We start from the raw sequence: 24649 nt of genomic DNA, 5'->3' as shown, positions 1-24649 counted from the left end.
TCTATCTATATACTCTGAATATACAGTATCTACACTGGGTATATCTATCTATATACTCTGAATATACAGTATCTACACTATGTATATCTATCTATACTCTGAATATACAGTATCTACACTATATATATATATATATATATATATATATACTCTGAATATACAGTATCTACACTGTGTATATATATGTATACTCTGAATATACAGTATCTACACTATATATATATATATATATATATATATATATACTCTGAATATACAGTATCTACACTGGTATATCTATCTATATACTCTGAATATACAGTATCTACACTATGTATATCTATCTATATACTCTGAATATACAGTATCTACACTATGTATATCTATCTATACTCTGAATATACAGTATCTACACTATACATATATCTATCTATATACTCTGAATATACAATATCTACACTGGGTATATCTATCTATATACTCTGAATATACAGTATCTACACTATGTATATCTATCTATACTCTGAATATACAGTATCTACACTATATATATATATATATATATATATATATATACTCTGAATATACAGTATCTACACTGGGTATATCTATCTATACTCTGAATATACAGTATCTACACTATATCTATCTATATACTCTGAATATACAGTATCTACACTATGTACATCTATCTATATACTCTGAATATACAGTATCTACACTGGGTATATCTATCTATCTACTCTGAACATACAGTGTCTACACTATATATATCTATCTATACTCTGAATATACAGTATCTACACTGGGTATATCTATCTATATACTCTGAATATACAGTATCTAGACTATATATATCTATCTATACTCTGAATATACAGTATCTACACTGGGTATATCTATCTATATATACTATATACAGTATCCTCTAGCCTCAATACGCCACGCAGTGTGAGATACTCGGCGTGAGAACCGCCGGGTCTCGCGCAGCTCTGCTAGCATTGGGCGTCTATTTATTGCTGAAAACGTGTCTTCGTTGCAACGCGACACAAGAAGAGACTGCGCTGGTTAATGTGATATTTGACACTTGTGTACTGCGTGTGACGGAGTCTGTATACGCAGCAGAATGGAACCTGTATTGAAAAAAAAGCTGCGGCCGCTACATTGTATCGCTTCGTGTAGAGTCAGAGGGGCTAATTCAGACCTGAGCGCAGCAGCAAATTTGTTAGCAGTTGGGCAAAACCATGTGCAGTGCAGGTGGGGCAGATGTAACATGTGCAGAGAGAGAGAGTTAGGTTTGGGTGTGGTGTGTTCAAACTGAAATCTTAATTGCAGTGTAAAAATAAAGCAGCCAGTATTTACCCTGCACAGAAACAATATAACCCACCCAAATCTAACTCTCTCTGCACATGTTACATCTGCCCCACCTGCAGTGCACATGGTTTTACCCAACTGCTAACAAATTTGCTGCTATGATCAGGTCTGAATTAGGCTCAGAGGGTGGGATGTACTAAAGTGAAAATGCGGTAAAAACCCCGGTTTTTGGGTGTTTTTACTGCATTTTCGTATGTACTTACCTCCATCCGCCGGGTCTTCGACGTGCAGGGTAACGCCAGCTTTTGCTGCCATTACCCTGTAGAAGTCTATGTGAAGTGGAGAGGGTTCCACAACGCATGTGGAAGAAACCCCATAGGCTTGCGGTCAGCAAGTATCAATGCGGTAAGTGCGGGATGTACCGTAGAGAGGCTCGGAACATCCCGACCAGAGACTCTGACGCACACAGATATACAAGTGTCAGACAGAACATTAATCAGCGCAGTCTCAAAAAAAAGATGCAAAACAGACGCCTGACGCCAGCAGAGTCTCACGGGACCTGGCGCGCCGGGAGGGGCTGTTCGGCGCGCCTGCAGCGATGATGTATGAGGACGCATCTGTAGTGTACCGTGCACTGTACAGCTGCAACATCCACCAGTGTATTCCATCATTTATGTGGCAAGTTTAGGATTAAGATGCCGCAGTGTCAGCAATTCATAGATTTGTATTCTTTAGCATTTGCCCCCCCCCCCCCCCCCCCCCCCCCCCCCCCCTAGTGACTTTCTTGGGATGTGTGCACGGGGATTAGGAGAGATGCGCTTTGCATGCCGGGGCTGTACGCCGCTGCGTTCTCGCTGCCTTTCCCATGTAAGAGGACAGAGAAGCAAATAAAAAAGCTCCCAAAGAAACCCAGACACACTTCAAACTGTCTTCTGCTAGGCCCGGGCCTCTCCAGCCCCATTCACTGCCAGCCCCATTCACCGCCAGCCCCATTCTCCTCCGACTGTTTACACTGCTCAGCCCTTGTCCCAGAGCTGCGGGGAACAAAGGAAAGGAGGACAGCCTCATTCAGCTTAAAGTGCATGAGGAAGAAATTTAGTCCCAGCAACATGTTCCCTTATCGGCAGGCCATTGTCCATCAATTAATGGAGACAGCTGGAGTCTCTGCAGCAGGGATTAGCAGAAAGAAAGACAATGGCCTGTCCTGGGCTATTACAATTTAATCACTTTAACTAAATAAATAAGGCCGTCCCGGGCTGTCGACATGTCAGCGGAATGTGGAACAGAAAAAGGAACTTCAACGAGGACTACTGCCTCTGGCAGGACAAGAGCGGGTTATTACTGTAGCTTTGTGTGTGATTCCCATTCGGACCTTGCCACTTTCTGGCACTAAATTGTCAAGCTGAACAAAGGACGGATTTGTACCTCCTGTAAGGTCTCAATTAGAACTGGCTTGTTCTGTACGCGGCACCATTCAGCCAGGACACAATGACTATAATTACTGGAATTTGCCCTAAATAACTGAAGAATTTGTAGCAAAGTCCTTCTCTCCCCAACCACCGTCTGTCCCTCCCAACCAACCAGAGGGGTGAGAAGTAAAGTCTGAGGTTCCTGCGGTGGATTATAGCGGGCGTGCAGCACGTAGGTTACCCTGCAGCACAAGAAGGGAAGCAGACTGAACCCCTGACCTAAAATATAGCCCCAATATTTAGTAAGGACTAGATTTACATTCTCTGATCAGTGCAAATCGTCAGGATAATTACTGGCAGGGGTTAAAGTTAGCCGGAACTGCTTTTTGTCAGTTCCACTTGGAGACGGAACGCAGTTCCGGCTCACCTAACCCGATGTGTGGCCGGCGCTGCAGGGTGATGCCAGGTGCCCGCTGAGATTGTGTTACCAGCGGGCGCCCGTCACTGTGCGCTATGGGAGAGACGACATGACGTCTCTCCCATAGTGCTGAGGAGCAGGCGCCCAGAGGACTGCAGCGGCCGGACACGAGAGCGGGGCTTGGTGAGTATGGTCTGTGTTTTGTCTGTTTTTTTTCCTTTGTAACGGCGCATCTACTGGAGGCATTACTACTTAGGGGCATCTACTGGAGGCATTACTACTTAGGGGCATCTACTGGGGGGCATTACTACTAAGGGGCATCACTACTAAGGGGCATCTACTGGGGGCAAACTATTGGGGGGCATTACTACTAAGGGGCATCTACTGGGGGCAAACTACTGGGAGGCATTACTACTAAGGGGCATCTACTGGGGGCAAACTACTGGGGGGCATCTACTGGGGGCAAACTCCTGGGGCGCATATCTACTGGGGGCAAACTACTGGGGGACATTATTACTGGGGGCCAACTACAAGGGATCAAACTACAAGGGGGCAAATTACAAGGGGGCAAGCTTCTGGGGGCAAACTACAAGGGGGCAAGCTTCTGGGGGCAAAATTCAAGGGGGCAAGCTACTAGGGGCAAACTACAGGAGGGCATTACTACTGGGTCAAACTACAGGAGGGCATTACTACTGGGGGCATAACTACAGGGGCATTACTACTGGGGTCATAACTACAGGGGCATTACTACTGGGTCAAACTACAGGAGGGCATTACTACTGGGGGCATAACTACAGGGGCATTACTACTGGGGTCATAACTACAGGGGCATTACTACTGGGGGTGTAACTACAGGGGCATTACTACTGGGGGCGTAACTACAGGGGCATTACTACTGGGGTCATAACTACAGGGGCATTACTACTGGGGGCGTAACTACAGGGGCATTACTACTGGGGTCATAACTACAGGGGCATTACTACTGGGGGCGTAACTACAGGGTCATTACTACTGGGTCATAACTACAGGGGCATTACTACTTGGGGGGCAAACTACAGGGGGGCTAAACTACTGGGGGCATAACTACATGAGGACTAAACTACAGGGGCATTACCACTGGAAGCTAAACTAAAGGGGGGTAAACTAATGGGGTCATAACTGCAGGGGCATTACCACTGGGGGCATAACTACTAGGGCTAAACTACAGGGGGCTAAACGACTGGGGCATTACTACAGGCAACATTACTACTGGGGGCAATACTACACAGGGGCATTACCATTAAGGGCATTACTAATGGGGGCCCTACTAATGAGGGCATTGTAAAGGGGGCACTTCATAAGGGGCATCACTCCTGGGGACATAAGGGGCACCACTATTATGGGACCTATATAAGGGGCACTACTACTGTGGGCATTGTATAAGAAGCGCTACTGCGGGGGGCATTATGTGTATTACGGGGTGCTAGTACTGTGGGCATTATTACTATTGTGTGACCACGCCCCTTTCTTTTTGAGACCATGTCCTTTTTTTGCGGCACGCACAATACCTTTATTACATGGGCGCTGTGGGGAGGGGGGGGGGGGGGGGGGGGTGAGTTCCACTACCTCTCTAGGACCACTTTAAGCACTGATTATTGGTGTATATAGACCATGGGGGTAATTCAGACCTGATCGCAGCAGCAAATCTGTTAGCAGTTGGGCAAAACCATGGGGGTCATTCCGAGTTGTTCGCTCGGTAAAAATCTTCGCATCGCAGCGATTTTCCGCTTAATGCGCATGCGCAATGTCCGCACTGCGACTGCGCCAAGTAAATTTGCTATGCACTTAGGAATTTTACTCACGGCATTTTCATCGTTCTGGCGATCGTAGTGTGATTGACAGGAAGTGGGTGTTACTGGGCGGAAACTGGCCGTTTTATGGGCGTGTGGGAAAAAACGCTACCGTTTCCGGTAAAAACGCACGAGTGGCCGGAGAAACGGGGGAGTGTCTGGGCGAACGCTGGGTGTGTTTGTGACGTCAAACCAGGAACGACAAGCACTGAACTGAAGTCTGAAGCTACTCTGAAACTGCTACGGGTGTGTAATCGCAATATTGCGAATACATCGTTCGCAATTTTAAGATGCTAAGATTCACTCCCAGTAGGCGGCGGCTTAGCATGAGCAAATCTGCTAAAATCCGCTTGCGAGCGAACAACTCGGAATGACCCCCCATGTGCGCTGCAGGGGGAGCAGATGTAACATGTGCAGAGAGAGTTAGATTTGGGTGGGTTATATTGTTTCTGTGCAGGGTAAATACTGGCTGCTTTATTTTTACACTGCAATTTAGATTTCAGTTTGAACACACCACACCCAAATCTAACTCTCTCTGCACATGTTACATCTGCCCCCCCTGCAGTGCACATAGGGGGTAATTCAGACCTGATCGCTTGCTAGCTGATTTTTGCAGTCCTGCGTTTGCATAGTCACCGCCCACCAGGGAGTGTATTTTAGCTGTGCAAGTGTGCGATCGCATGTGCAGCCGAGCGGTACAAAAACATTTTGTGCAGTTTCTGAGTTGCCAAGAACTTACTCAGCCGCTGCGATCACTTCAGCCTGTCCGGGCCCGGAATTGACGTCAGACACCCGCCCTGCAAACGCCTGGACACGCCTGCGTTTTTCCAACCACTCCCATAAAACGGTCAGTTGCCACCCACAGACTCCTTCTTCCTGTCAGTCACCTTGCGATCCGCTGTGTGAATGGATTCTTTGTAAATCCCATCGCTCAGCAACGATCCACTTTGTACCCGTACAACGCGCCTGCGCATTGCAGTGCATACGCATGCGCAGTTCGTACCTGATCGCAGAGCTGCAAAAACGCTAGCGAGCGATCAGGTCTGAATTACCCCCATAGTTTTGCCCAACTGCTAACAAATTTGCTGCTGCGATCAACTCTGAATTAGGCCCCCTATTCAGTAAGGATTGCAAATTCAGCTTTTAAGCAGAATTTGCAATCCTTTGCCTTGCATGCTGAGGGCCGAGCATCACAGCACGCTAAGCGCCGCAACCCCCCCACCCCCCCCTAATCCATTTCCCCGCTGCCACTCCCGCAATGCTCCGTCTCTGTCTGGGAAACAGAGCGCTGCCACAAAGATGGGCACTGCGCATGTGCCCGCCGGGCGAACTCAAAAATTCCGGTTGGATTGCAATTGGTGATCCAACCTGACTTAGGCCCCTGTGTACGTAGCTACTGAGACTTCGAGGCATCCATCAGTCACATCTTATTTCTTCTCCTCTGCGCAGTTACCCCATGTCACAGAGGAGTTAATAGTTTTACCCTCCATCTACCCTCCAGGAGTAGCTTACACATACCATTGCGTCACATTGCACAAATAGCGATACACGGTACTGTTGGTTGTTTCTATGGTCAAAGGGGGTCATTCCGAGATGATCGTAGCTGCTACGATCGTTCACACTGACATGCGGGGGGACGCCCAGCGCAGGGCTATCCCGCCCCGCATGTCACTCCCCCCCCCCACCCCCCCGCAGAAGTACAAAGGTATCGCACAGCGGCGATGCCTTTGTACTTCAAGAGTAGCTCCCGACCTGGCTTGCATCTGTAATAGTACGACGCACGTGCGCATTGCGCCGCATACGCATGCGCAGAAGTGCCGTTTTTTTTTTGCCTGATCTCTGCGCAGCGTCCGAAAGCAGCTAGCGATCAACTCGGAATGACCGCCTACGTGAGCACTGCTGCAGATGGTCAGGCAGAGTACTGTACACACCCGCGGATGCCCTGAAGGCACTGAACAGCCCAGCACTTAACCAGAGAAGTGGTTTATTTAGCAGCAGCTTGAATGTAGCTGTAACTCAGCGTGCAGCGGAGCTTGAGCAGAAAATACAGGTGCCGGTATGTGGGTAGCGGTGCAGGAAGCAGGCGGTGAACAACGCTGTAGACGCAGGGTCTCACTAAGCTAAGTGGAACAGGCCCGTGTCCCGCGGTGGCGATCTACCACAGAGACAAGATGGTGCTGTACATGCGCAGAAGCACAGACAATTATTGTGTTATCAGCATCTATTTATGAGGTGCCAGCAGTGGCAGACCCCCCCAGGTAAAATCCGCCACATCTCAGAGTGTCAGTGAAGCCAGACGCAGTCCGTCAGACTTGCTATTCCTATATCCTATCCTACCTGCCAGTCACAGACACTACAGGCAGTCCCATTGAGAGTTGTTTCCTCCCTCCGGGACTGCCAGACTGGGCTCTGAACAGCAGAGAGCTGGCTTCCTGTAAGAAGCCAGCTCCCTGCCTCGTTAGCCCTGGCCGGCTTCTACGGACTGCAGCCGATGCAGTCCATAAAAGACGGGGTTTGCACATGCGCAGTACCGTCGCTATTGCACATGCACTGGTCCTGGCATCTGTAAACTACATTATACAGATGCCGGGATCCAGCCGGCGACGGGGACGAGGGAGCAGGGACTCGCGGCAGGGAGGAGGGAGAAGGGAACTGGCAGCACGGCCAGAGGCAGCCCCCCTCCTCCTCCGAGGTAGGAGTCGCCGCTGGGGGCGCCAGTAACTTCCTTTGTGCATTACAAGTCTCTTCTGATAGTGAAGAGATGACAATTAGTGAATTCTGGATAATGGCAGAAAAAAAAAGAAAAGAAATTGCTGCACATATATCTACAGCTAAGTTCTCATAGATCCTTGCGGTAGTCACGCCAAATAGCCCCTCTTCGCATGCCAGGTCACGTGACAATCTTCGCTGTCTGGCGTATTGAGGCTAGATGTATGAGGATGCATCTGCATATGCACGAAAAAGGAACGGCACTCCAAGCACAACAATTGAATAAACACTCTGCATCTACCCCTGAATTTTGTTCCGGCACCCAACCTGAAAGAAAACTTGGTGACATTTTTGGTGCATGGTGCCACCAAGTCATATTCCAGCATCTAACTGTTGGAGCAGATGCCACCTGTCCTTCCTACCTGTTGAGGCCTAATAGCTAGGATACAACAGGAATTCTCACCTGCACACTTGAAGCTCTGAGCGGTGAGTCCCCTCTCCAGAGCCAGAGTCGTCAAGATACCCAGGAAACTTGTGGTCACAGATTGACGCTTGCTCTTCTGCAGATCCCTCAATGATGGTCGCTCTTTGGACTTGTTCCTGAGAGGCACCAGGAAACTCTGGTCGGCCTTTTTAGCAACGTTGGCAGCGGAGATGATAGCCTCCATCCATTCTTGGGCTTTCTGGTAGGTTTCCGTACGAAGCCGAAGAACATCTTGAGAAAAAATGACTTGGAAGCAGGAGTCGTACCCATCAAGAGCGTCCATCTGGACAGATAGGCACAGGTCAATGCCGTAGCTGAGCAATGGATCCTCGCCGAGACAGCCGAGTTGATACGCCGTAAGGTGGGAGCTGGAGAGGACAAACGTAAAGGCTTTCCAGTTATTTTGCATTGTTAATCGATAAAGAGTCCCCGTTTTCAATATATTTTGGTGATACCCGTTGGCTAAGCTTACGGTCCTTGAAATTTCATTGGCCTTGTGGTTTTCCAGATAGTCCGCGTTACTGTCACCTGTGTTTGCTGATCTGGTTAGGACCTCATGCTGATTCTTCATATGCCTTGGAACTAAAGTCAGTGCCCGCACTCCTTCCCATAACTTCTGCCCCCAGTCCAACACCTCCCAGGCGGAATCGGCCTTCAGCTGCAGCTGCCTGTTGTCCGACATTAAGACATCCAGCTGCTTGGTCTCGTGGCTTCCGGTGATAGTGATGCTTTCAATATCAGCCAGGGGATAGGCAGCGATGGCGCTATGATTCCCGCTGCTATCTGTAGTGTAGACGTGCAGGCTGAACGCAGTGATCTCAGCGTAGCAGCCACGCCAAACCGGTTCTTGAGTTTTCCGAGTTTCCAGGAATCCCTTCTTGAGGATATTTGGCATCATGTGTTCTGGAAAACAAAAAGGGGCCATATTATTCAGTAGGTTGAAACTTTTTTAATTTTGTATTTTTGGGCATTATTTAACGTATAAATAATATTGTTCTGTTAATATAATGAAACACTAATTTGGACACCTAATATATCCTATATAATAAAAGGCTAAAGCTGCTCCTCACCTCTGTGGGGGGGAATTGAAGTGTTTTGCACGCCGGCGGGGCACTAGATGGCAGCTAAGAGTGCAATTCAAGTGTTGGTCCGTTTAGGCGCTGACAGTGCTGATATTACTGTTATGTTCCGTCGTTTGGATGGGTTGGTAACTAGTTCATTAAATAATCATGCACCGAAATATAATCATCAATGGATTTTCTTAATTAAACTTTAGTTTAACCTAACAATTAAAGTATATTTTAGGGGGAAAGGTCTATGGAGGGACGTTTTGCGCGGCTAAATCTCAAAGTCCGTGGCGCCCCAAAGAGGGATATTTGGTGAGATTTGAGCACAGGTATATGTGATAAAATGCAAATATATTAAACACTGTCAGTAGGTCACCCACATTCAGTATAACATCATATACTGAAAATAGATAAAACAATGTAAGTAGACCCTAGCAACAATTCTGAAATATCTGGATTGAAAGGAAACTACGTGAGCATTTGAAATAGTCAATTAAATAATTGTATCACAGGAAACGGGTTCTGGTATGAATGGTCGACCACTACTGGTCGACAGGTACTAATAGTCGACACATGAAAATGGACGAAACGGGGCAGGTCGACATGTGTTGTTGTTTTTTTTACTGTTTTTTTGGTGTTATTTTTTCCGCAACATGACCAGGAACCCCAGTTAGTGCACCGCGTCCCCTTGCATGGCGAACGAGCTGCGGGCAAGGTGCCTCCCTGCGCTCAGAACAGGTTACCTTTCCCAATCGTAGGCCATGTGGTTGGTAAAGAATGAAAAAGTTAAAAATCAATTTTTAAAAAAAAAGCCGTGTCGCACCTTTTCACGTGTTGACCTGTCCCGTGTCGACCACTTTTCATGAGTCAACCATATGGTCATGTCGACCATGTCAATGTCGACCAATAGTGGTCGATCTAATGTCTGTTGACCATCCAAACGGAGACCCAAGAAGCGGGTATACTCAATCCTCAGAGAAAGTACAAAACAAAGTGCCGGGAAAAAAAAGTGCCATTATAAAAACACAAACACACTCGTTATTACTGCAAAACAAAGTGATAAAAGCTTACCCCATATTTTTTATTTATTTACCAGTTATTTATATAGCGCACACATATTCTGCAGCGCTGTAGAGAATATTTGCCCATTCACATCAGTCCCTGCCCCAGTGGAGCTTACACTCTATATTCCCTACCACATGTACACACACATATTAATTTTGTTGAGAGCCAATTACACTACCAGTATATTTTTGGATTGTGGGAGGAAACCGGAGAACCCGGACGTAACCCACGCAAGTACGGGGAGAATATACAAACTCCACACAGTTAGAGAGATGATGGGAATGGAACCCATGACCTCAGTGCTGTGAGGCAGTAATGCTAACCACTACACCATATAGAATTAATGTAAGTGAAGGAGACTGGTGCTAAGTAACTGTGATAGACACGTACACTGATGAGGGAACGAGGGGAAAGTGAAAAAACAATACAATAATAAAATTGTATTTATATATATATATATATATATATATAAATCAGGGACTAAAAGGTACAAGAGGTTGCCAGGGTGTACATTATTAATGACCGATTATTATTATTATTAACATGCATCTTAATATAGCGATGGAGTCATGTGATTTGGAACGGCAATAAAGAAGTGTCACGGGAAATTGAGACATCGGTGAATCATGTTAGTGAGTGAATTTCCAGATGGTTTTGGCCGGGGAAGGAGGCTCCACGGAAACAAGTGCTCAGTGTATAGTGACACATAGGAGGTGATTTAGAGATATGGTGGAGAGTGATAAAGTACCAACTAATCAGCTCCAATCTGTCATGTTACAGGCTGTGTTTGAAAAAAGATAGGAGCTGATTTGTTGGTACTTTATCTGTCTCCATGCTTTGGGCAAATTTCCCTCATAATTTAGTATCTTTATTCAGCTTCCTGCCTTGTTCTCATGGTTAGAAGACCACCAGAATTAATTTGTTCACCGAGACCTGATGGAGTCTGTCCTTGTATTTAATACGCCATTTGATTTGTAATTTATGCAAAAAAAAAAAAACCAAAACCTATTATACTCTAATATTTATGTACAACGCTGCGGAATAAGGGTCTAATTAAGACCTGATCACTGCTGTGCGAAATCACACAGCGGCTGATTATCGAATAACTGCGCATGCACGACAATGCGCAGACGCGAGCCCAAACAGCGGCAGAATGATGTGAAAATTTCAATTGTTAGGTGTACGCAAGGTGATTGACAGGAAGAGGGCGTTTGTGGGTGGTAACTGCCCGTTTTCTAGGGAGTGTCAAGAAAAACGCAGGCGTTCCCAAGCGTTTTCAGGGTGGGTGTGTGACGTCAGCTCCGGCCCCGATCAGCCTGTCCTCATCACACTATAGGAGTAAGTCCTGGGCTGCGCACAGACTGGAAAAATCATTTGATGGTGAGTGAGTTGTGAACGGAGTTGCAGATGTCCGCTGTCTGGTGAAGTTTTCGCACGGCGTACACATGGATTCGCACACTTGCACGGGGCGCATTTCCACTCTCTATGGGCGGCGGCTATCTGATCGCAGACATCTGCAAATTTGCAATACAGCAGCGACCAGGTCTGAATTAGACCCTACAGTATGTGTGCAATATAAATAAAAAAAGAACATTCAGGCTCAGACAAGGAAATAAACCATCTTATACGTTCAATGGCCCTCATTCCGAGTTGTTCGCTCGGTAATTTTCTTCGCATCGCAGCGATTTTCCGCTAATTGCGCATGCGCAATGTTCGCACTGCGACTGCGCCAAGTAAATTTGCTATGAAGATTGGTATTTTACTCACGGCATTACGAGGATTTGTCATCGTTCTGGTGATCGTAATGTGATTGACAGGAAGTGGGTGTTTCTGGGCGGAAACTGGCCGTTTTATGGGTGTGTGTGAAAAAACGCTGCCGTTTCTGGGAAAAACGCGGGAGTGGCTGAAGAAACGGGGGAGTGACTGGGCGAACGCTGGGTGTGTTTGTGACGTCAAAGCAGGAACGACAAGCACTGAACTGATCGCACTGGAAGAGTAAGTCTCGAGCTACTCAGAAATTGCACAGAAAAGTCTTTTCGCAATATTGCGAATACTTCGTTCGCAATTCTGCTAAGCTAAGATACACTCCCAGAGGGCGGCGGCTTAGCGTGTGTAATGCTGCGACAAGCGGCTAGCGATCGAACAACTCGGAATGAGGGCCAATGTTTCTATGCTAGTACAAGACTTTCATTAAAAATATTCTCAATTTTGTTTTGCAGCAATATAGCTCCGTCTAGTGAAATTAGACGTCTAAAGACCTAGAGGTTTTTTTCTCTATAACATTCATTACGCATTCTGGGGGGAAAAAACCCTGAAAGAGCCATTATATTTCTTTGAAACTCACACTAATCCCTTTAAAGTACCCATAATGGTTATGTATTTTGTGACCATTTTTCCCTGTTAATCCAATAAAAGGCTGACAAATCTCTGCTGCAATCAGACGCTCTGTTCTGTGCACAGATGCCACATTCAGCCTTCCGGCGAGATGTCTACTTCTGCGCCCTCATTCCCCCTCCCAGCTCTATAAAGCCGCGCTTGCTTGGCTGATCTCAACACAAATACAAGTGCTCAGGATTCTGTTCCGACCGCAACCTGGTCACTCCATGTTCCGTGAAGTGGGAAGGTCAATTAAATTAAAAAAATAAATAAATGTCTCTTAGAACTCAGGTCAAGATGGAAGCTGCCATGGAGGTTCCGTTAAGAGCCACTAGCTCAATTTTCTTTTCATTCTCAGCAAAAACTGTAATATCCGTCAAATTAATTTACTTCCCCAAACGGCAAAATTGGATTTCAAATGGAACAAAAGAAACCTAATCGCAGTAAATGATCTAATATCTGGGATCAGCTTTTACATTGTACTTTACTGAAAATAGATGTTTAAGAGGGCAGATGAAACAACAGGAATTGGTAATACTGTATACAAAAGTATCAAGACCCCAGGGAGCCACTGTTAAATTGAAAGTTGCTTTTTCCTCTGGTCTCGCTCCTCTTATTTGCAAAAGAGCCTCATACAGTAGATCTGTTATAGAACGCTCATTTATGTGACCAGATGTCCAGTTTCTGAAATATAATGCCAAACCTTTGTGTGTCAAACGTATAAAAAATGACAGTAACACTAGGACCAAACAATCCTTGAGAAACAAATGCGACACTCATTGATTTTTAGATCAATGCTTTATAAACCAAATGCAGAAAGATATGCAGACATGACATCATGCAGCAGCAAGATACATCTCACCCTCACTGACGACGTTTCAGGATGGTTTAGCGTCCTTTCCTCAGGACTACATAGATAGACAGAATGACCTTATACACATCTGTTTTACGTAAACCTGCTCATTAATGCAAATATCTAAATCAAGCAAACATGTGGCAGCAACTTGGTGCATTAAAGCGTGCAGGAGTGGTTAAGAGGTTCAGTTGTTGTTCAGCCCAAACAGCAGAATGGGGCAGAAATAGGATTTTCACACACAACAGTCCCTAGAGCAGGGATTTCTAAACTATTTTGCTCTAGAGCCACCTCTGAAAAAAAAAATGATTACAGGAACCCATCAAGTTACTGCAGAATGGCGTGGTCAACAGTCTTAGCATGCACACTATCACTGCGGGGGCACAAAACATGTGATCACTTCATTGCTTACACATTGCAGGGATAAGCATCTTTTGGAGCTCTGTCACTGCATGTTTTTTTTTTTTAATACATTCATGCAAATGTTAAGTTTATACTTTACTTATACTAAGTTAAGTTTATACCTCTGTGAAAGCTTTGGGGGTGGCAAGGAGAGGCAGAGGGTGACAGGGCAAATACAGTGGGTGACAGGGGAGAGATGGAAGGTAACAGGGGAGAGATAGTGGGTGACACGGGGGAGGTGGTGGGTTACAGAGGAGAGACAGTGGTTGACAGAGAAAAGGTGGAATGTGACATGGGAGAGACAGTGGGTGAGAGGCAGAGGGTTATGTAGGAGAGGCAGAGTCTGACAGGGGAGAGGGGGAGGGTGACAGGGGAGAGACAGTGGGTGACACGGGAAAGGAGAGAGAGTGGTTGACAGAGAAAAGGTGAAAAAGTGACATGGGAGAGACAGTGGGCAACAGAGGAGAGACGGAGGGTGACGGGGAGAGGCGATGGTGACAGGGTAGATGGTGGTTGACAGAGTAAAGGTGGAAAATGACACGGGAGATTCAGTGGGTGACACGTGAGAGGCAGTGGGTGACACGGGAGAGGCAGAGGGCGACAGGGGAGAGGCAGAGGGCGACAGGGGAGAAGCAGAGGGCGACAGGTGAGAGGCAGAGGGCGACAGGGGAAAGGCAGAGGGCGACAGGGGAAAGGCAGAGGGTTACAAGGGAGAGGCAGAGGACGACAGGGGAAAGGCAGAGGACAACAGGGGAGAGGAGGAGTGTGACGGGGAAGAGGCAGAATGTTACGGGGAAGAGGCAGAGTGTGACGGGAAGGAGCAGAGGGTTATGGAGGATAGGCAGAGTCTGACAGTGGAGAGGTGGAGGGTTACGGAGGAGAGGCAGAGTCTGACAGGGGATTTTCCGAGAAATTTAGGTTTTGAGGTAGAGGACAAGCGGGATATCAAATAAGACACATTAATTTACCGTAGCTAATTACCGATGACAGGGATATCCTATTCGCCCCAATGACGGCGCTTAACAGGGATTTGTGCCCATAAGTGCTATTTTCTTCTGCGAAAAGTGCAGCGCAAATACATAGGTCTGCTGCTTCTTGCAGAACTTATGTATTTTTGTGGGCAAAGGAAACATTTTTTGGCTGCAAAAAGGGAAGCCTAAATGGATACTGTGTAAAAAAAAAGTGGCAATAAAAAAAATTCAAAGTCCAAAAATGTTTGGGAACTAGCTGGATACTCCGCAAAGGCTGGGTGTGCGAAACTATTACGCTAGAGCGGCTTAGTGACGTTGGGCGCAAAAGGAAAAACGGTCTTTCCGTTAGCCCCAACTTTTATCACGGACCCCGTGTGCTCACATTTACGACCACCTGTTGAAAAGGACTGCAGGAAAGTTTTACCATCTCTAGCGATAATTCCTTGTTAATGAACATACCACAACCACTAGATCTTGCTGCTAATGAAGCACTCAGAACAGGAACAGAGGAAAGATTTGATGAAGGGTGGATCTAACACTTTCACGAATGGAAGGCGAAACGCAGAAAGCCACGTTAGCATGTTGGGTTGTTTCTGACTTGTGAAAGACTACAACTACTCCTGTGTTCAGAGAGGCAATAATCATTACATCTGAAACTCACAGAAGGAAGAACGTGGCCAATCCCACAACGAAGGAAATTTAGAAAGGGGCGAGTTCCATTTGTGCAGTTCGGATGATTCTGTTTTGTTTACGGCACTACTGGCCCTGTATTGTATGAAGCAAGCATGCACTGTATGTGCAGATTATCTTTCCTGATTTTACATGTTTTACCGTATATGTCATCTATATATTGGAGTTTATTCTGTATGCCGGTAAATTCCCTCATATCAAACACCACCACTGAATACCATAATGACGGCAACACTTCTCTTTATATTTCTGCATCCGGCATAATATTTGGGACCACTGTGCTGATACAGAGACGGATGGTAACTTTGCAGGTACTGTGTCGTTGTACGCAGCGGCTGGGCATATTTACGCTGCAGCTGCAAAGGCATCTTTAGTGAAAAGCAGCACCGAATACCGCAATGAAGGCAACGTTGTCCTGAACAGCTGTGTATTTTGTAGAATAAAGGTACGATACATGCAGTGACTCCAGCGATACGACTTTCCATGTTTACTAGCTAATGTGCCCGGTTTCAACGGCACAAAGATTTGCTAGGCAGAACATTTTACCCCTTTTCACCACTCTTCCAAAAATCCCTGCTTAGTGGGTGGCTGCAAATAACGGTCACAGTTTCCAGACCACCTATCAGGTCACATGTTTCAGGTCACCCAACAGGTGCACAAGGAGAGTTCACCAAAAAAGTGACATTTTCCAGAGCACAATGGTGATGCATTGTAAATGGCAGGAGGATGTTTTGCCACATAACTCCGAAATGAAGCAACCAATTACAACGCCAATATCTTTCTGCAAATTTACTGACCAAGACCTTTAATTTGGTATATGATGTGCCCTGATCAGACAGCAGAATCACAGAAAAGAGTCGTCCTTCTGTTATTAATATATAGATGCTGCATTAAATTAATGAATATTGCTCTGTTCTGGTACTGTAGTGCAACCCAAAGGTGGGGCATTTAGGGTGTGCGGATTCTATTGTGGTGCAGTAGTTATGGCTGCGGACGTGTGCGGAGTGCGGCAGATTTTGTTTCCAGTCTTTTACTTTTTTGTCGTAATTTCAGGGGATGCTGCGTATATGCCAGAAAATACAGAAAGAACTCCATGATCTAATTAGCGCTCCCTATTACTAAACATACAATCCATATGAGATTCACTAAACCCATTGCCAAGTAATAATTACACCTAATAAAGGAAGCACGGACTGCTGTTACCATGTGTTTGAAAGCAGAACAGCAAGACATTATACAGAGCTGTATGTTGTGCAAAGATCATTTAGAAATGAACAGATTCGCAATTACTATAATAAGTCACGTAGCGCTTTTTATGAGGATATCTGAAAGCACTTTGCAGAAACAAATTATACATTATTACTGTCCGTTATAATAGTATTACATTGATTTTATCTTGCAGTGAAAGATTCACAAAAGTCCTATTTTATCCGCCATTAATGAAATAAAGGCTGGTGTAATTGATATTTTAAGGTCACTGGTAAAATAGAAGCAGGCCTCATAGAAAGGACCGATGCGGAGAGCTGTGATTGTACATGCAGGCGGAACGGTAACAGCAAAATATTAGATTTTCTGAACACATTCATCTAATGTCAGCATCTAAGGCATGAGAGATGACACTAAACTGTGACACGTGACATGTGCGGCCACTACTCTGCTCACTTCCTGCAGCTGCAGGCAGGTCTCACTGCTCCAAGTCAATTTTGCCAGCTGTGCCGCATAAAACAAATGTTCATTTTGATACATTCTCATTATTATTATTATTATTATTAACAGTTTCTTATCTAGCGCAGCAAATTCCGTTGCGCTTTACAACTGGACACAATTAGAAGACAAAACTGGGTAAAAACAAACAGTCATGGAGGTAGGAGGGCCCTGCTCGCAAGCTTACAATCTATGGGGAAATAGGCATTGATACACAAGGATAGGTGCTATCTATTAGATAGTTTCCACCAGATTGCAAAGGTTCTTGGTGGGCTGCGTGATATCACATCACAGCAGTGATGAACCAGGGTCAGGAGGGAGGGAGAGTGAAGAAAGAAAATATGTGAGGATATGTGCGGACTCTACAGTGGTGATATAATTAGATAGGAAAGCTATGAAGGGTATGTGAGCGGTTCTGGAATTTGATAGGCTTGTCTAAAGAGGTGAGTTTTCAGGGAACGCTTGAAGGTTTGGAGACTAGAGGAGAGTCTTATTGTACGTGGTAGGGCATTCCACAGAGTGGGTGCAGCCCGAAGAAAGTCCTGTAATCATGAGTGGGAGCGAGTAATGAGTGTGGATGAGAGACGCAGATCTTGTGAAGAGCGGAGAGGTATGTTGGTGCAGTTTGGTTAATGGCCTTGTGTGTAAGTAACAGTATTTTATATTTAACACGGTACAATACATGTAACCAATGGAGGGACTGACAGTGGATCCACAGATGATGAACATCTAGTGAGGAAGATAAGCCTCGCAGCTGCAGTCAGAATGGATTGTAGTGGTGAGAGCCTATGTTTGGGAAGACCAGTAAGGAGACTATTACAATAATCAATGCGGGAGATGATGAGAGCGTGGATTAGAGTGTTAGCTCTGTCTTGTGTAAGGTATGGTCGTATTTTGGATATGTTCCTTAGATGTATGTAACATGATTTAGAGACAGATTGAATCAATGTGGGGATAAAGGACAGATCAGAGACAAGGATGACACCTAGGCAGCGAGCTTGTGGGGTAGGGATGGTTGTAGAGTTCTCAACAGTGATAGAGATATCAGGTTGGTAACTTCTAATATTAATCTAGTTGAAACTTCGAACAATGATAGAAGTATTGGTGCATTTACCAGACATCCAACCGATTTTGTTGAGACAGTCCTGGGAGTCATCAGGGTTGGGAGGTTTCACTCTTATCTGCTGCTCTGCATATCAGACCAGGAATTCCACATATCAGACCAGGAATGAATGCATACATATACTAGAGAGGGGGACTGGGGGCAGTTTAGGAAATGCAACATAAAAACGGGAGCGTGACGCATGGTCGTGAGGCCACACCCATTTTACAGGTGGCACACGCACAATGTCCAGCTCCACTTCTTCCCAATGTTGGGAGGTATAATATACAGTATACATAAGGGGATGCAGTTAATTTACCGGCTGTCGGGATCCCAGCGATCAGGATACAGACGCCGGAATCCCAACAGATGTGGAAATGCCAGCGGTTGGAATCCTGACCGAAGCCCGGTATTCCCACTGGGGTGGAGGTCCACGCCACCACCCGAGGGGAAATAAAATAGTGTGGCGAGCAAAGCTCACCACAGGGCCCGACACGTGGCGAACGCAGCGAGCCCGCGAGAGGACTCGCAGCGCTAGCCGAAGGGATTCTGGCGTCGGTCTCCTGACTGCCGGCTATCCCGGACGCTGGTAAATCAAACAAGGTATGGCTATTAAATAGCGAGACTGATGCTATAATTTACGTTTCATTAAGTATAATTTAACTCCATTCCTCGTCTGCATCCACACACCGCTGCATTCTTATTTCCCATTGGACAGATCCGCGCAGCAGCGAGTTATCCGTCAGCTGTCTCCTTTACCTGTAGCCAACAAAGCTGCACTGGACAACCACCAATGATGTCATGAGCAGCACTTTACTGACATCACAGATCTGGGATATGTGTATATTGTATAGTACAGTGGTTCCCAAACTCAGTCCTCACGTCACTCTAACAGTCCAGGTTTTAAGAATATCCTTGCTTGAGCACAGAAGGTAGAATCAAAATGAGGAGCTAATTAGTCAAATTGTCCTCAAGCATGGGTATGACAGAAATATGGAGTATTAGGGCTCTGTGAGGGGATGCGGTCAGGATCCAGGCAGTCAGAATCCCAACAGTAATTACTGGATTTAGGATTAGGCAATAGGGAGAGGGTTAGGCTGTAGGAGGGGAGGATAGAGTTAGGCACTGGGGGCGGGGGGTTTAGGCTAGGATGCAGTAGGGACCGGTTATGGTTAGGCACTAGGGGGAAGGTTAGGATGCAGTAGGGACCGGTTATGGTTAGGCACTAGGGGGAAGGTTAGGGTTAGGCTGCAGTAGGGGATGGTTAGGCACTAGGGGGAAGGTTAGGGTTAGGCTGCAGTAGGGAATGGTTATGGTTAGGCACTAGGGGGAAGGTTAGGGTTAGGATGCAGTAGGGACCGGTTATGGTTAGGCACTAGGGGGAAGGTTAGGGTTAGGATGCAGTAGGGACCGGTTATGGTTAGGCACTAGGGGGAAGGTTAGGGTTAGGCTGCAGTAGGGGATGGTTAGGCACTAGGGGGAAGGTTAGGGTTAGGCTGCAGTAGGGAATGGTTATGGTTAGGCACTAGGGGGAAGGTTAGGGTTAGGATGCAGTAGGGACCGGTTATGGTTAGGCACTAGGGGGAAGGTTAGGGTTAGGCTGCAGTAGGGGATGGTTAGGCACTAGGGGGAAGGTTAGGGTTAGGCTGCAGTAGGGGATGGTTATGGTTAGGCACTAGGGGGAAGGTTAGGGTTAGGCTGCAGTAGGGGAGGGTTAGGGTTAGGCACTAGGGGGGAGGTTAGGGTTAGGCTGCAGTAGGGGATGGTTAGGGTTAGGCACTAGGGGGAGGGTTACGGTTAGGCTGTGGGAGGGGACGGTTAGGGTTAGGCACTGGGGGGGGGGGGGTGTTTAGGTTAGGATGTGGTAGGGACCGGTTATGGTTAGGCACTAGGAGCAGGGTTAGGCTGCAGTAGGGGACGGTTAGGGTTAGGCACTAGGGGAGGTAAGGGTTAGGCACTGGGGACGGTTAGGTTAGGCTGTGGGAGGGGAGGTAATAGATAGGCACTAGGGGGAGGGTTAGGGTTAGGCTGCAGGCGGGGACGGTTAGGGTTAGGCACTAGGGGGGGGGGTAGGTTAGGCTGCAGTAGTGACCAGTTAGGGTTAGGCACTATGGGGGGGGTTAGGCTGCGGGAGGGGAGCTTAGTATTAGGCACTAGGGGGACGGTTAGGGGTCAGGCTGCAGGAGGGGTGGGTTAGGGTTAAAATACTCACCATGATCCGTAGATTTTCTGAATGTCGAGATGCCGCTGTCATTTTGTGAGTTTGGGAACCACTCTCTACGGTTACTAACAAACAGTATACACTATATCAGTGGTTCTCAAACTTTCTTGACTCTCGGCACCCCTAGGATAAAAGCTTTTTATTGATAAATTTGGAAACAAAAATAAGATTTTACTTACCGATAAATCTATTTCTCGGAGTCCGTAGTGGATGCTGGGGTTCCTGAAAGGACCATGGGGAATAGCGGCTCCGCAGGAGACAGGGCACAAAAAGTAAAGCTTTTCCGATCAGGTGGTGTGCACTGGCTCCTCCCCCTATGACCCTCCTCCAGACTCCAGTTAGGTACTGTGCCCGGACGAGCGTACACAATAAGGGAGGATTTTGAATCCCGGGTAAGACTCATACCAGCCACACCAATCACACCGTACAACTTGTGATCTAAACCCAGTTAACAGTATGATAACAGCGGAGCCTCTGAAAGATGGCTTCCTTCAACAATAACCCGAATTAGTTAACAACAACTATGTACAATTTATGCAGATAATCCGCACTTGGGATGGGCGCCCAGCATCCACTACGGACTCCGAGAAATAGATTTATCGGTAAGTAAAATCTTATTTTCTCTATCGTCCTAGTGGATGCTGGGGTTCCTGAAAGGACCATGGGGATTATACCAAAGCTCCCAAACGGGCGGGAGAGTGCGGATGACTCTGCAGCACCGAATGAGAGAACTCCAGGTCCTCCTTAGCCAGAGTATCAAATTTGTAAAATTTTACAAACGTGTTCTCCCCTGACCACGTAGCTGCTCGGCAAAGTTGTAATGCCGAGACCCCTCGGGCAGCCGCCCAAGATGAGCCCACCTTCCTTGTGGAGTGGGCCTTTACAGATTTAGGCTGTGGCAAGCCTGCCACAGAATGTGCAAGTTGGATTGTGCTACAGATCCAACGAGCAATCGTCTGCTTAGACGCAGGAGCACCCATCTTGTTGGGTGCATACAATATAAACAACGAGTCAGATTTTCTGACTCCAGCTGTCCTTGCAATATATATTTTTAATGCTCTGACAACGTCCAGTAACTTGGAGTCCTCCAAGTCACTTGTAGCCGCAGGCACTACAATAGGCTGGTTCAGATGAAATGCTGACACCACCTTAGGGAGAAAATGCGGACGAGTCCGCAGTTCTGCCCTGTCCGAATGGAAAATCAGATATGGGCTTTTGTAAGATAAAGCTGCCAATTCTGACACTCTCCTGGCAGAAGCCAGGGCTAGAAGCATGGTCACTTTCCATGTGAGATATTTCAAATCCACCTTTTTTAGTGGTTCAAACCAATGAGATTTTAGGAAGTCCAAAACCACATTTAGATCCCACGGTGCCACTGGAGGCACCACAGGAGGCTGTATATGCAGCACTCCCTTAACAAAGGTCTGGACTTCAGGGACTGAAGCCAATTCTTTTTGAAAGAAAATCGACAGGGCCGAAATTTGAACCTTAATAGATCCCAATTTGAGACCCATTGACAATCCTGATTGCAGGAAATGTAGGAATCGACCCAGTTGAAATTCCTCCGTCGGAGCACTCCGATCTTCGCACCACGCAACATATTTTCGCCAAATTCGGTGATAATGTTGCACGGTTACTTCCTTCCTTGCTTTAATCAAAGTAGGAATGACTTCTTCCGGCATGCCTCTTTCCTTTAGGATCCGGCGTTCAACCGCCATGCCGTCAAACGCAGCCGCGGTAAGTCTTGAAACAGACAGGGACCCTGCTGAAGCAAGTCCCTCCTTAGAGGTAGAGGCCACGGATCTTCCGTGATCATCTCTTGAAGTTCCGGGTACCAAGTCCTCCTTGGCCAATCCGGAACCACTAGTATCGTTCTTACGCCTCTTTGCCGTATAATTCTCAATACTTTTGGTATGAGAGGCAGAGGAGGAAACACATACACCGACTGGTACACCCAAGGCGTTACCAGCGCGTCCACAGCTATTGCCTGCGGATCTCTTGACCTGGCGCAATACCTGTCCAGTTTTTTGTTGAGGCGAGACGCCATCATGTCCACCATTGGTCTTTCCCAACGGGTTACCAGCATGTGGAAGACTTCTGGATGAAGTCCCCACTCTCCCGGGTGAAGATCGTGTCTGCTGAGGAAGTCTGCTTCCCAGTTGTCCACTCCCGGGATGAACACTGCTGACAGTGCTATCACATGATTCTCTGCCCAGCGAAGAATCCTTGCAGCTTCTGCCATTGCCCTCCTGCTTCTTGTGCCGCCCTGTCTGTTCACATGGGCGACTGCCGTGATGTTGTCCGACTGGATCAATACCGGTTTTCCCTGAAGCAGAGGTTCTGCCTGGTTTAGAGCATTGTATATTGCTCTTAGTTCCAGAATGTTTATGTGAAGAGACGTTTCCAGGCTCGTCCATACTCCCTGGAAGTTTCTTCCTTGTGTGACTGCTCCCCAGCCTCTCAGGCTGGCGTCCGTGGTCACCAGGATCCAATCCTGTATGCCGAATCTGCGGCCCTCCAATAGATGAGCACTCTGCAACCACCACAGAAGAGACACCCTTGTCCTTGGAGACAGGGTTATCCGTAGGTGCATCTGAAGATGCGACCCTGACCATTTGTCCAACAGATCCCTTTGGAAAATTCTTGCGTGGAATCTGCCGAATGGAATCGCTTCGTAAGAAGCCACCATTTTTCCCAGGACTCTTGTGCATTGATGTACAGACACCTTTCCTGGTTTTAGGAGGTTCCTGACAAGCTCGGATAACTCCTTGGCTTTTTCCTCCGGGAGAAAAACCTTTTTCTGAACCGTGTCCAGAATCATCCCTAGGAACAGCAGACGAGTTGTCGGCATTAACTGGGCTTTTGGAATATTCAGAATCCACCCGTGCTGTTTTAGCACTTCTTGAGACAGTGCTAATCCCATCTCTAGCTGTTCTCTGGACCTCGCCCTTATTAGGAGATCGTCCAAGTATGGGATAATTAATACGCCTTTTCTTCGAAGAAGAATCATCGTCTCGGCCATTACCTTTGTAAAGATCCGAGGTGCCGTGGACAATCCGAACGGCAGCGTCTGAAACTGATAGTGACAGTTTTGTACAACGAACCTGAGGTACCCCTGGTGTGAGGGGTAAATTGGAACGTGGAGATACGCATCCTTGATGTCCAAGGATACCATAAAGTCCCCCTCTTCCAGGTTCGCTATCACTGCTCTGAGTGACTCCATTTTGAACTTGAACTTCTTTATGTACAGGTTCAAGGACTTCAGATTTAGAATAGGCCTTACCGAGCCATCCGGCTTCGGTACCACAAAAAGAGTGGAATAATACCCCTTCCCTTGTTGCAGAAGAGGTACCTTGACTATCACCTGCTGAGAGTACAGCTTGTGAATGGCTTCCAACACCGTCTCCCTTTCGGAGGGGGACGTTGGTAAAGCAGACCTCAGGAAACGGCGAGGTGGATCTGTCTCTAATTCCAACCTGTATCCCTGAGATATTATCTGCAGGATCCAGGGATCTACTTGCGAGTGAGCCCACTGCGCGCTGTAATTTTTGAGACGACCGCCCACCGTCCCCGAGTCCGCTTGAGAAGCCCCAGCGTCATGCTGAGGCTTTTGTAGAAGCCGGGGAGGGCTTCTGATCCTGGGAAGGAGCTGCGTGTTGCTGTCTCTTCCCTCGACCTTTGCCTCGTGGCAAATATGAATAGCCCTTTGCTCTCTTATTTTTAAAGGAACGAAAGGGCTGCGGTTGAAAAGTCGGTGCCTTTTTCTGTTGGGGAGTGACTTGAGGTAGAAAGGTGGATTTCCCGGCTGTAGCCGTGGCCACCAAATCTGATAGACCGACTCCAAATAACTCCTCCCCCTTATACGGCAAAACTTCCATATGCCGTTTTGAATCCGCATCGCCTGTCCACTGTCGCGTCCATAAAGCTCTTCTGGCCGAAATGGACATAGCACTTACCCGTGATGCCAGTGTGCATATATCCCTCTGTGCATCACGCATATAAAGAAATGCATCCTTTATTTGTTCTAACGACAGTAAAATATTGTCCCTGTCCAGG

At 46.9% G+C, this 24649-nt stretch overlaps 1 protein-coding gene across 1 annotated transcript in view; it reads right to left on the bottom strand.

Annotated features, from left to right (window-relative positions):
• Positions 1–24649, bottom strand: part of PLEKHM3 (pleckstrin homology domain containing M3) — a 340328-nt gene that overhangs the window by 267687 nt on the left and 47992 nt on the right. Inside the window, exon 3 of the mRNA XM_063932670.1 lies at positions 8122–9045. Within this exon, the coding sequence (XP_063788740.1) occupies positions 8122–9045 (924 nt within the window). The remainder of the gene's footprint in view (positions 1–8121; positions 9046–24649) is intronic.

Source organism: Pseudophryne corroboree, chromosome 7 (assembly GCF_028390025.1).
Source record: "Pseudophryne corroboree isolate aPseCor3 chromosome 7, aPseCor3.hap2, whole genome shotgun sequence".
Lineage (NCBI taxonomy): Eukaryota > Metazoa > Chordata > Amphibia > Anura > Myobatrachidae > Pseudophryne > Pseudophryne corroboree.
Note: the sequence above shows the minus strand (reverse complement) of the source record. Positions and strands in the feature narration are given on the sequence as shown.